Raw genomic sequence first — 13,378 nt, 5'->3', positions numbered from 1 at the left:
TAATCAATTATTATTAAATAGGCGATTTTCAGCTTCTTTATTGTTTTGTAGGCATCGTTAGACTATACTGCATGCGTATACCAAATTTCAAACAATTTCAACAAAATTTGGCCAAATTACGACGATTTATATCTTAAAATCTTATTGAATTGGAGGATAAAAATTTTTCAGTTTTGTATTTTTATTATTAAAAATAAGCATCGAACAAAAAACTGCATATAGAAAAAAATTCCGTCTCGTCATTCTCTATAAGCCTATATTTAAAAAGATTTTAAATTAACTTTCAAAATTTTCATGCTCTGAGACGTTTGGCCAATACTTTTACAGGATTTCAAGCGCTGGGCGAGTTCTTTGATCCGCGCCTTCAATTGATAACATGCAATATAGCACACTTAGAGACAATCACAAACAGTACATATTCTGCTATAATTTTAATATATAATATTAAACCTTTCATTTAAAAATTAAATCAATTATCGTAATTTAATGCAACATAAATGTTTTATTTGAAACAAATAATATTAACCGTCTAATATCCTAATTTTTTTTAAATTTACATTTTTTCCATTTCAAGTCAACTCTGCCGAGCATAAAGGAAAGGAGATTGACACACAATACTAATACTTTTACTAATAATTTTTAAATAGAGTCTTTTTCAGTATCGCGTTGTTGTTTTTCGTACATTTCATTTTTAAGCATATATTCTAAATACTTCAATATTATTTTAACATTATTTTATGAATATTAAATACGTCAATATTATTTTTACATTATTTTATGAGTATTATTAAATACTTAATGTATAGTGAAAGTTTATTAGAACTGTGACAGCCTTTTTTTTTTTTTTTTTTTAATTTACTTTTTTATAGCAAAAGAAATGAATATGACGATAATAAAAATTTTATTCCAAAACTTGAGATGTATTTCAAATTATTATATCAATAATGTGCATGGACTTTTTAAATAATTATCACTGACTCCGATTGATAAAACTAATCTTTTTCATCAATATTATCGTCATTAAATAATATTATTTTTTTACCTTTAGTGCAATACTTCTATTTAATACTTCTTTTAATGTAATAAAATTACGATTTTATGCAACATAATATAAACATTGGATATTGCTCTCCTTAATAATAAATTATTCTAAATTAAATAGGCCCCGTAATGCACAGATTTGTGAAAAGTACCAAACTATATCAGAAAGTGTAGATTTTACAATCAACATTTCTGTTAACTTGGTTACGATAATTTACTAACTGCGCGTTTTTCTGCATTTCTAATTTTTTTTTAAATTGTATTTTTTTATAAAAATTTAGGTCAGTCCATGCACATATAAGACTTTTGTATAACTGTGTACAAATGTGCACAAAGATAAACACTTAATATTATTAATGTGTTGCACAAAATATATTGTAATAGCCTTCTCACTATGTTGTAACAGCCGAGATACAGATCGTTCCCGTAATTGTTTTGTGTTTTTACATTATTAAAACATCGTTAATAATCAGGTCCCATTTTTACATATGCTAGAATAGGCACAACATAACAATCGGACAAGAGGTCTCAAAAAAGTCATGAATTACATGGAAGAACGTAGAATCGATGCATTTCTCGAGTAGATATTAATATTGCCGTGCCTATCGCCAAAACAAAGTTTATAAGGCACGTTTTACCCTTTTCGTTAAACGATATGTCTGTTAGGCACGCAAATGTACCTGTTTTGGAATGCAGCGTGATATGATGGTCGTGAGATAAAGTGAGATCAGTAAGAGAGATCAGCAACAGAGATCAATAAGGAAGAACGATAGTCTATTGTTTCAATCGGCACGATTACTCAAGAGATTTCAAAAAAAGAAACAAAGATTTTTCTCTCAAAAAGCGAATTGTAAAGATAAAATTTGAGAGAAATACTTAATTATTAACAAGTGTAAAACATATTTACGTATTAAATGTAACGTATATAATCTGAATCATTCATTTAATATTGCTTGTGATTGATTTTATTACTTCTAAATTAATTCACGATCAATAATGTAATAGCTCTTAAAAATATATTTATATAAAAAAAGTAATATTAATTTACCTGTTAATACATACCGGCCAATTTAGCGCTGCAATTCATATTCCAGTTTCTTAAAATCGCTAAAAAATGCTTGACGCATCACGTCATGTATGTATATAATATTTGAACTCTTTTGTCAATTGACAAGCAACATATATAATGATAAATCTAGTTGTTACAATGATCCATTGCTTGCGCACAATCTTAAACTCCAGAAAAATTTTAGAAAATTTTATAAAAATTATTTTAAAAAAAAGAGAGAACATATATTGTAGATGCAGATAAAGAAACACATAAAAGAATTTTGTCCTACTGAAAATCGAGATAAACTTCTTTCGATTAAATCGATGCAGTAAAACTTTTCGCGATTAAAAATGATTAGTGCCATTACTATAATTGTGTATGAATATAAGATTCATACAATAATTACTGATATGAATTTCGCGATAAACCCCATGATCTGCTATTAATTACATTTTCGAGGCGCTCCTCGCTTATATTTAACGGGAAAGAATAATTAGAATTCCAATCACGATAAAAGATATTTTCTAACTGTTGCCTTATATTGTCTTTATTCTGCTGTCCAACATTTTCGAATACGGTGCCAATACCTGAAACCCCATTTGCATTATATAAATGCAATAAATACTCCTTTATCTAATATTTATAAAATTAATCACAAAAATAACACGTGAAATATTGTAACTACTCTTAAGTTCATTTTATAATATTGTAATCACTTCTAAGTTTACATTATTTTAGCAAAGGAATAATATTAGAACGACTTACCGGCTGTGTCAATAAAATAATCTCCTGACCAATTGCTCGTTCCAATATATGCTGCTATGTCGGTGACCATATATTTATTGTGATTCACTCTTGCGAATGGTATTTTGTCTAACTGCGAGTCAGTGGGTACAACAAATCTTCTCTATAAAAATTCCACAAATGGCCTAATTAGCAAAATATATGTACTTGTGCCTATTTGTTTTGTGTATTCAAAGAAGATGCGTACCACTTCAATTTTCACATTTTGATAGCTCCTCGTCAAATCTTGCAACGATTTGAGAAAATATGATTCGGACGGTCTCGAATGTTTCCACTTGGAGATTAGGAGACGCACATCTATTTTACGCTCGATCGCTGCCGCTCTCAGAGCATTGTCTATTATAGGCCAATATCTGTAAAAATAAGCATTGAACTGTTATTAGTAAAAGAAACTACAAAAAGTGTTTTTCTGCATATTTTTTATCAACAATTTAGTTTAAATTACAGTTTAGATTCGTACAGGCTGTTTTATATTGTTCGTCCAAACGATCGTGTAAAGCGCGGTAAACAAAACAGAAAAGTCTTTTAGCATTCCGTATAATATCTCCCAGCCGCTTTTGCGTGACCGATGGCGCATTTACTACTTGAGCTCAAAATATTCTGAATGTTTCTTTACAGTTATATCTTACTGTCTAGTCGCGCGCTTATTCGACAATCTTTTTTAATTAATACTTAAATAATTATTGCGATAATTGCAAAATGGTAAAGAACTTTTCTGTTCTGTTTAATGTACTCTATCCGCTCACGAGCGTTGGTCCGTGAATTACATCCTGTATACAAGGTGTCCTAAAAATTTTGACAAAGCTTTTATGCAGGTAGAACGAACTAAACTGACAAATGTGAGTCAAATTGGCCGATATTTTAAAATTAATTTTTCATTAATTATTGCAAAAATCGCAAAACGATAGAGGACTTTTCTACTCGGTTTAACCCGCTCTACCTGCACCCGAGAGGTGATTCACCTTGTGCAGGTTATTCTATATTATAATAAAGATTAATGTATGTATGTATGATTATAATTTAAGATTGATGTATTATTAAAATAGTGTAGAACAAAATAAATAAGTTGTGAAATACTTTATATTAATGTATTTGTTTATATAAAATAATAAACGGCTTGAATGGAAAGTTCAGCGTGGGCCGTCGGTGGTACACAAGGCACGGAACGTGTTAAAAAGGATTGACGAATGATAGCGCGTTTCACGTGGCTAGACCGTGGGCTGTACAATCTGGATAGATATCGGCGTATCACACGGCAACGAAAAAACAACAATGCGTGGCGAGAGGAGTAACACGCGAGCAACGAGCGGGTAGAAATGGCACGTGAGGCTGGATCTCCGCTATTATTTTTCGTTGCCATGCGACACGCCGCTGACTCAACTAGATCGTACAGCCCACGGTCTAGCCGCGCGCAACGCGCTATCATTCGTCAATCCTTTTTAATTAATATCTCAATTATATTATTACAACAATTGCAAAACGGTAAAGAACTTCTTTCCGCGCTCTATTTCCACACGAGCGGTTGGACGAACATTATGAAACACGCTGTATATGTATCTTGAATATAATTAAAATTATAGTTTTATTTCTATACGTACTTCACTTGTGCAGTATATATCGTTAAAGGGAAATAATCCATCACTGAGATGTAAATGAACTTTTCCGCTTTGTCAATGCAGTGCAAGATCGCATCTAAATCGTTGCTTCGGCCTTTCGGCGAAAATGGCGGAGGTGAGCTCTGAAATATTTTATATCATATTTTTCAATAGAATAACAATTGTATTGTAACGGATATAATATAGAGAATGATACTAACCGCAATAAATAATTTGTACTTATTATCCATATATGTAAAATTCATAGGATTATCTATATTTATTTTTGTGCTGAGAGAATCTGGCCATGTGGAAGGCACTTTACCATCTTCACCTAACTTCCAGTACACCTGTGGCGTTAAAAAAAAATCGACTAATTGTATGAGAAACGTATTATCTTAAATATAGGAAGTATAATTATATTTGCGCGTTTTATGATTGATATAAAAGATTTATAACATTGTACTTACATCAAATATTTTGGCATAATCATTCGCTAAACAGGAGCAGTTTAGGGCTACCAAACCGAGTTCTTTTACATGCGAAAGGGATCTCCAATCCATATTTGCTGATCCGACGTACACGTGAGTACGATCAATGAGCCACAGTTTCGTATGAAGTACACCGCCGCCCAATAATCCAGCGAAATTTAAACTCCTCACCTTTAATTGGATAAGAATATTTATTTGTTCTTATAATTACAAAAAAATATAAAAAATAAAATAAAATATTCTTTTCATTTATTTTTAAAAATAAAATTTATTATTAACTAAACTGTAATTTACTGAAAAAAATGTATAAAGTTACATGAGCGATAAATCTCAGCATCTACTTCATCAAAATGTCTGCTGTAAAGAAATTACCTGTGCGTTAGCCTTTTTGGCTAAAATTTGTGTATCGATGTTCGGAGACAAGCGAGAAGGAATATTCTGCGCAATCTTTAACACAATTTGCCTGTCTCTTCCGGCTTCTAAAAGCGACTGGAATACTTGTTCACCCTACAATTATCGTTTCATTTTTATACTTGTTGATGAATTGATTTATTTTAATTAGACGATTTCTATGTCTCATATCGTAACACTGTAACATGTATTACTTACCTCTTTAGCACTGTCATCGGGAAACACATCTTCTCTTTTCATCGTCCAATAAAGCGATGCGATTTCAATGGTATCCTGCGCCATTCCGATAAGATTCATCCAGGAATCATAGATAGTCTCGTGTTGCGCAGCATTATTGCTGTAATTCATTCCTATAGGTATAGTTTCAACCAAGAATATATTGCAACGATTCATGCACATTGATTCCGAGTCCAATGCAGTGGAATTTAGCGCGTACTTGTCCGCTGCGTGATCCAACAGTGGCAACAATACGACCAGGACAATCAAAACCAGTATAATCGTTATCGGTATGCAACTGGGTCTGCACCAACCTTGCGCACCCCATCTGCAATAAAATAATATCCGTTTCTCATGCAATCATTATAATAACACTTTTTTATGCAGCCTGAAGGCCTTCAAAGTTCAAATAGGCGTACAATTTTGCGTAATATTTATTCTATATCTCTATATTTAGTTTTTCCAAAATTAAGTGTAAAAAAAATGACAAAAATTACGAATTTTTGATTTGCAAAATAATAATTTATTTAAGAGTTTTTTTTTCACTTTATTTTTGTTTAAGAAAAAAAATATAATTTTCGAAAAAATATCATTTTTGTTAGATTATTTTTATACAGTTAACAGAACTGAGAAATGTTTGATTATATTTTGAAAACTCGTATTATCACAGATATATACTGAGAACAATTAAGATATAAAGACAAATTGCTAAAAAAAAATTGAATAAAAAACTTTAAATTTGATAATTTTTTGCGAAATCACAATGCTTTATAGATCGTCGTTTTTTAAAGTAATTTAACTTGAGACCTTAATTGTTGCTTTCAGCGTATATCCTGCTCTAACATTTGAAATGAAAATATTTGAGACGTACTTTGTATTCGTAAGATGATCATCCACGTCGCTCCTCAACATAAACCCGGACTGGTCCCACAATTCTAGGTCGTCATCGCCGCCTGGAGAGTTCACGTCCAATCGCGCGTTTTCGGATACAGTCTGCAAACAATCATGTGTGTCATGCACCACAAAAAGATTACAAAAACACTGCAAAAATATTTCAAAATTCCAAATATGTTGCAAAATGTAGATGTAAAGATAGAACACATTGAAAAATTTTGTGATTTTTAACGAATTCGATTATCCAAAATACATTTAATACACAAAAAATTTGCTTCACTACCATTTCTGCATCAAGTCTCCAAGTAAACATGCATTTGGATTTTATCTCAATAATAAGATAAGAACTGTGGACTTTGTTACTCACTCGAATGCGAAACAAGAAAAAAACTCAATTAATCGAAAGTATATAAAAACGTATAAGAATAAAATATGGGGAAAAATTTTTAATTTTAACGTTTATGTATCGTAAATCTTTTCTAAAATACAAAATTACGATTTTATTATAATAAGTATCTGCTTTATTTTATAAAAAAAATTTTTCAGCAATTATTGATTTTTATTAAAAATAGATATTGAATAATAGGCACATAAGTTTCTCGTAAACGTCAAAATTAAATAAAAATTGTAAAATAATTTTTTTATATACCAATTAATTCTAAATACTTTTTCATTATAATGTAAAAAATTATCTTGTTTAGACAAAAAACCTATATAAGAAGTAAGGGCGAAGGACAGGTCAGAACAAAATTGGAGCAGATCAATAAGTAAGGTACAAGTACGAAGCCATAAATGAAATAGATTTTACATATTGTGAGTTTCATGGACTTTTGATCTGTGTTCTTCGCGTGATAGCAGCGTAAATTTGTACATTTAAATTCGGCAATTAAGACTTACCGACAATTTGTGCTTGAGGCGCGGTGCTCTATTTTTGCGGTGCGGCAATAATACCACCACATCTTGATCCTTCCCTCTCGGAAACGTTTTGGCAGCATTCGCCTCTTTCGTCGATGACGATGTCGTCGGTGCGACGGAACTATCGGTCGTGGAATATTTCGAATACGCAACATTGTTCACATTGTTGCTACCTCCATAAGAAACATTGTGCGTGTTATTCACCTTAACAAAGAAATAAGCATCACATTTTTATTACTCTTTTTAATCAATAAACTTTATTTTCAATTAATTAATTTATAAGTTAGATGCTAAAAAAATTAAAGATAATATTTTTGTTAATATCAGAATTATCGATAGCTTTCTTTTGAAATTTATGAAATTTTAAATAAAATACTTCTGTGAATTTAACTTTAGAGATGCAAATAACAAAATTCTCTTTCCTAATTAACTTTAAATAAACTTTATATTATTAAAAAATTTTTAATTCAAAAAATTTAGCAATATTTTTTGCAAGACTTTTGCAAGGTTCAAAAATAAAATTAAGCTACATTTGAATTTTTATTCAGATAAGTCAACCTCGGATATATAATTTCGCAAGTACGAAGAAATTTGAGATGTGCTGCTGATAACTTGCTGCGTTATGTGTATATGTATATGTAAACAATTTTTTATTCTATTTGTTGTGAAAAACAAATAAGAAAAAATCTGTTTAAAATGAAACATACACGTGCAATATCAAACATCAATTAAGTTATCATTATGGTATTTACATACTTAGATAGTATGATTTATTAATTCAATGTTAATTCAAACACGTAATTCATGTGCGGTTATTATCAATATTAATTTAAACACACATTTATAAACGGTTATTGAATGTTTCAAGAATCAAATGAATAAAAAATAAAAACGCGCGTGCAGTTTAGTTCCGGAATGTAAATGCATACATTATTTTAAATTATCGTTATTCTTCTTATTTGTAAAATTGCTGGTCTGTAGTTTTTTTTCTCTTCATGTAAATAATATACAACAGATTATATCGCACTTAAGCATATCAAGTGTTAAAAAGCAAAATGTTAATTTTTCAATATTATCATCAATATGATAATAAATCATAATAAATAAGATAGATAATAAATAAATAGACAATATTATTTCTACATACTACATTATTACACACTACATTATTTTCGTTATTGTCGTCAATATTTCTTCCAATATCTATCATCTTATAGTTTCTTCGGTAATAGCATTATTCTGGAGGCTATGTTAAATATTCATGTCTGCGATCATCGATTTTGATTAGCAAGTTATTTTGATGCTCTTCGACAATATTGGAGATATTTTCGCACGTGAAAATCTATGTGGAAAAATGAAACTCACTTGCACCAAAATATGGCACGCCTGCGATGCGATTTGGAACAGTCCGTCTTGCAAGTTACGACCGGTGTGCTCGGAACTTCCGCCACCCCCGCCGCTACCACCCATTTTCCATCCAAAGAACGACATTTCGAATTGCATCCGATGTACCCGCGATCATTTAATGCACCAAGGCTGGAGCGGATAGCTCGTCGTCGATCGAACTCGCGTATTGTATGTGGAGATCGACGTCGTCCACGGCGTCACCGTTGTCCGACTTCTGTAGCATGTTCGACGTCCACATCGATATCTGTTGGAAAACAAGAGAAATGTCATCCATCTTATGACCATGAGGCACGTGTATGCGCCACACGCGGCATTGACTCCGCCGCGCGTTTAAAATTTAATACGCGCGGGGGTTGAGATAAGCTGTAACTGCAGAAGTTTTGCAATATCCTTGCTAATAATAACGCGCGTACTGCGCTGTTCTATTTTTATTTGTTCGCTGCTTTAAAGTTGAAATCGGTTTAGTAAGAGGTAAAATATGAGAAGAACAAATGTTTCCTCCGCAAATATTTGGAATAGTATTATATAAGAGCGTCGAGAGAAGAGTACTCTATCTTCACGTAATATTGGCGTGTTTGTTTTTCGGTCGAAGAATTAATAATAAATAAGATGTTAAAAATTTATTATTCATAACGCGTGCTTTGTATATTTATCTTCTGGTATTATAAAATTTAAACATATTTTTAGAGTCTAATCGGAATAAGTGGAAAGTAAAATAAATTATTTCCATTGAGAAAAAGACTTTTGCAGAAGAAAAAATTCCTTTATTATACTTCAAACTAGCGAGTTTCACAGTACAAGGGTTAAAACGAAAGAACCTCGCGTGTCTTTCGCCGCTAGTTCTCATTCTCGTCTGAGGTCAAACGAGAAACGAAGACAACCCCGCCATTAATTTGAATAAATAGAACACTCCCACCTATAACGCGCTGTTTGATTTAATTAGCGTTAACCCCGTTCTTTCTCTCGGTTAAAAATAAAACTCCCGTCTAAAGAAATAAGACAGCTCTCTCATCTCATAAATATAAATATATTACATAATCGATAAAAAAACGATTAGTGTTGCTTAGACTCGCGATATCCCGATGACTCGCTTCGCCTTAATCGACATTTGATTCACGGTCGCGCGTTTAAACCCGCGCCGCGGAAATGTACGCATTATTCTCTTTGTCTTTTTTTATCAAGATCAATTCGATCGGTCTGTCGCCGCGACGACGACGATAATGCACATGGCATGAGAATGACAAATACCTTCCAGCCGCAGAGGACGATCGAAAGGTCTCGCATATCGTGCCAAGCACCTGCGCAGAGGACGTCCTCGCGGCCTCGACACTTCCGATTGATAGAGTGATTTGATTAACTTATTCTCAATTTCTGTCATTCATCAAAAGGAATGTTTGCATATTTTTTACATTATTTTTTTTATGCAAGAGGCGGAATTAAGAGATAAAAATTATTTTATTATATTTCCTTGAAGCTTTTTTTGATATATCACTATATAATTATATTAACAATTAATTGAAAATTAAATGTGTTAAATTTGTTAAAAATGTTAAAAATGTGATATAAATAGATTTAAAGATTAAATATTTTTTTCTCACAATGACTTGCATCCTATTTAGACAGATAAAGTTAAAAAATAATGCAATACGCACTATATGTTATAAATTAACACATTAACGACGCTTTATGTATTCGATATATCTGATTGCGCTTGAAATACTTCATTCGCATGAGCGAATTATTAGCATCAAAAAATTATTTATTGACTCTTAAATTTCAAATTCGCTTACTTGCATAATTATGATTAATAAATAAAGCAATTGTCTTAATTACATATCCAACTTATATCAATATTTTTCTAATGCGTGCGATGTATTTCCGTTAATTTGTTGTGTTAATTTTGATCTTTCTTTCACCATAATCTTTGTTGTGTTCAAAATAATCTGATCACAGAGCAAAGTGCTCATAAATATTAAATATTCATAAGTAAATAATAATAAAATAATATTAGTTGCATCAATAACTAGTTTTGGCTTTTAAGTTCTGGTACATTTTAATTTTAGATTAAAAATAATTAAATCGTTACACCATTGATGTAATTTGATAACAGAATAAAAATTTTAATAAGTTGATTTTAATAATTATATGTGCAATAATATTAGATTAATACAAAAGATTCGTCGTAATTTTCAATAAAATTAAAGATAGAATTACAGAATTTTAAATTTTTATTAATCAAAATAATTACCATTGACTTCAATAGAATTTTCTTATTTGGAAATAAGTGTTTACATCTGGTTTAACTGTAAGTCCAAGCCCCTAAAATTTATATATTCCAGAACATCGTTTTTTTTTATGGTTATTGAATTTGAGAATTTGTTCGTTATACCTTCATAAAAAAGCAACAAACTTTTTTTGCACCAATCTAATAAAACTAATAATTAACATAGTATACAAACTGGCGTGTTTATACCGATATCTCGAATACGTTTGATCGAATAGAAGACAATCGTAGCGGATTCGAGCGTGACGCGATGATACGAACGTAAGAAAGACGATAAGTAATAGAATTACGTAGTAAAAACGTGATTCAACGACGCAGTATGACGAAATCGGTCAGGATGTAAACCGTAGTCAGGAAGATCGACCGCACGCGCTCCGAAACAACGGTGACTGTTCGTTCGATCAGTCATCGCGCATATATGCGAGGAACGTCCGGCCGTGCATGCGCGCGGAGCATCTCTTGGCGAGTCGCGGCATGAGAATTCAGCGAGAATGAAATATTTTGTCGATATACGCCCTCGTTATCGATCACGTTGGAATGCCGCACGTTCCCGCCCGCACGGATCCTCGCACGTGGTCTCCATGTCCTTCGATTCCAATAATGTCCGTCCCTTCATGGTATACTATTTTTTTGTACCGTCTTTCAGCTCGTAATTTCTTTCACTTTCCTTCCTTTCATCTCTCTTTTTTCAGACTTTTATCGTTTTTTTTATAGAAAAAAACCACCGTGTCCAATGGTGCTTTACATTGTCGGGTTGCGTCAAATACAATAGAATTGTCATGCAGGCAAAGCGAATCTCAGATACCGTTAGACTTTTTGGTCGCCCTCCCTATATTTTTCCGCTATTTTTGTTCCTTCTTTTCCGCTCGATGCCCGAATATACTTGCCCACTTAATACACGCTCACTTCGTTTGCTGAATGTGTAAGCAAGTGCAGTTAGAAAATCAGAGCTCAGCTAGGAAGCTGCAGGAATAAGACTTGGACGTAAGTTTATTATCAGTAATTCTTTATCGAACTCGGCTCTTTTATCGAAATGTCAAGTAACTGTTAATTAAGAACTATTCTATAATAGTTCGTTTTCAATTAACCGCACTTTGGAAAAGTGAAGCAAATATATATCTTTATTATTTTAGATCATCTTTATAATAAAATTGATTATCTAAATTTTTAACGAACGCATTCTCCAATTTTTTTAATTTCTAGTTTTTCCTATGTAAAAAATCAATGTACATCGCTTACTTTGTATTTTTCTTGCACCCTGATATTCGCGTTTATAGCCTGTTGTGATTCTTTTCACTTTATCACCGTTTTCGAACAGTTCTCTATTCTTTTATGTACACATAATAACATCGATTTCTGAAACATTTTCTATTAATTTTCCATCAACCAAAGATCTGTTTCTTTTCTTTAATTTTTTTTTTTACCCTTTGTTTGTGAAACATATGTCGAACTGTTCTTTTTCGCTGCAGCGAGCATCTCACACAGTTTACATCTGATCACGTCACGTTTAGACTCGAGAGCATCACAGATGTACTTGTACATACCTTTCACATATCGGAGCACATGCTTTATCGGCGTGAACACTCTTCCCGGCACCCGGACGTCGTTTCACTCGCGACAATAGGTTGCAGAATGCGCGAGGTTACATACATTTGTCGAGCACGCTGCTGCACTTGGTCGAATTCGATCGCAGCTGTATACTTGCTATCGACACAAATTGGAGCGACAAAATAGCACGATGCCGTCGGTAGTAGCATGTTGCTGTCACGATGGCGCTACCATGCAGATGAACGTTCCGCGTCGATCGGATCTATTTAATTGACAAATATTAATTATCAATATATACAAGTTTATTTCGGACATAAAAAGAACTTAACTCTATAAAAATATTATATAAAATAAAAATTCTTGCTTATTAGATAGTTAAAAATTTTTTAAGTATTATAATCCAAAATTAATGTTAGGTCTCAAATTATACATACAAGTCATATGATACGATGTTTAAAAATTTCTTTCTTCTAAATAGATTAACAATCAGTAAAATAAAGAAGTCGGGATTCTCTTCGGAGATTCGAAAGATGTCTTTTTCATTACTGCCCTCTCGAGTAACAACGCGCAACAAAGTGTTCAGTTGGACACGTCGAGACTTGGAACACGATTCCTTTCATTTATACTGAACACCGCTTACCGTTGTAAAATTTAGTTAAACAATTGACTCCGAGTTTTGAATTGACTTCATAAGGTGATTAATAAGAAAACAAAAATTATG

General features: G+C 32.1%; 1 protein-coding gene across 6 annotated transcripts; it reads right to left on the bottom strand.

Annotated features, from left to right (window-relative positions):
- Positions 1–1,389: 1,389 nt before the first annotated feature.
- Positions 1,390–12,853, bottom strand: LOC105673083 (5'-3' exonuclease PLD3-like). 6 transcript variants are annotated; one of them, XM_012368459.2, is made up of 13 exons: positions 12,534–12,618; positions 12,349–12,465; positions 8,784–9,069; positions 7,401–7,622; positions 6,481–6,602; positions 5,592–5,937; positions 5,355–5,489; positions 4,962–5,153; positions 4,713–4,841; positions 4,495–4,634; positions 3,084–3,249; positions 2,858–2,999; positions 1,390–2,679 (listed from the first exon to the last, which is right to left on the bottom strand). In XM_012368459.2, the coding sequence occupies exons 3-13, from the start codon at positions 8,919–8,921 to the stop codon at positions 2,495–2,497; spliced, it is 1,917 nt and encodes a 638-aa protein (XP_012223882.1). In that variant the 5' UTR covers positions 8,922–9,069; positions 12,349–12,465; positions 12,534–12,618; the 3' UTR covers positions 1,390–2,494. The 6 variants fall into 6 exon arrangements, with proteins under 6 accessions (XP_012223882.1, XP_012223876.1, XP_012223859.1 ...); XM_012368453.2 differs by lacking the exons at positions 12,349–12,465; positions 12,534–12,618 and adding exons at positions 11,074–11,144; positions 11,215–11,501; XM_012368436.2 differs by lacking the exons at positions 12,349–12,465; positions 12,534–12,618 and adding an exon at positions 12,654–12,853.
- Between the last annotated feature and the right edge of the window lie 525 nt (positions 12,854–13,378).

This window comes from Linepithema humile, chromosome 5 (genome assembly GCF_040581485.1).
Source record: "Linepithema humile isolate Giens D197 chromosome 5, Lhum_UNIL_v1.0, whole genome shotgun sequence".
NCBI classification, from domain to species: Eukaryota; Metazoa; Arthropoda; class Insecta; order Hymenoptera; family Formicidae; genus Linepithema; species Linepithema humile.
Note: the sequence above shows the minus strand (reverse complement) of the source record. Positions and strands in the feature narration are given on the sequence as shown.

Excerpts from the sequence above, each read along its gene's own strand:
- LOC105673083 (XM_012368436.2), bottom strand. The coding sequence starts at position 8,921 with ATGCAATTCGAAATGTCGTTCTTTGGATGGAAAATGGGTGGTAGCGGC. Across the intron at positions 5,490-5,591 it reads CCGATGACAGTGCTAAAGAG|GGTGAACAAGTATTCCAGTC; the intron begins GTAAGTAATACA and ends CGATAATTGTAG. Across the intron at positions 3,250-4,494 it reads ATATATACTGCACAAGTGAA|ATATTGGCCTATAATAGACA; the intron begins GTACGTATAGAA and ends TTATTTTTACAG.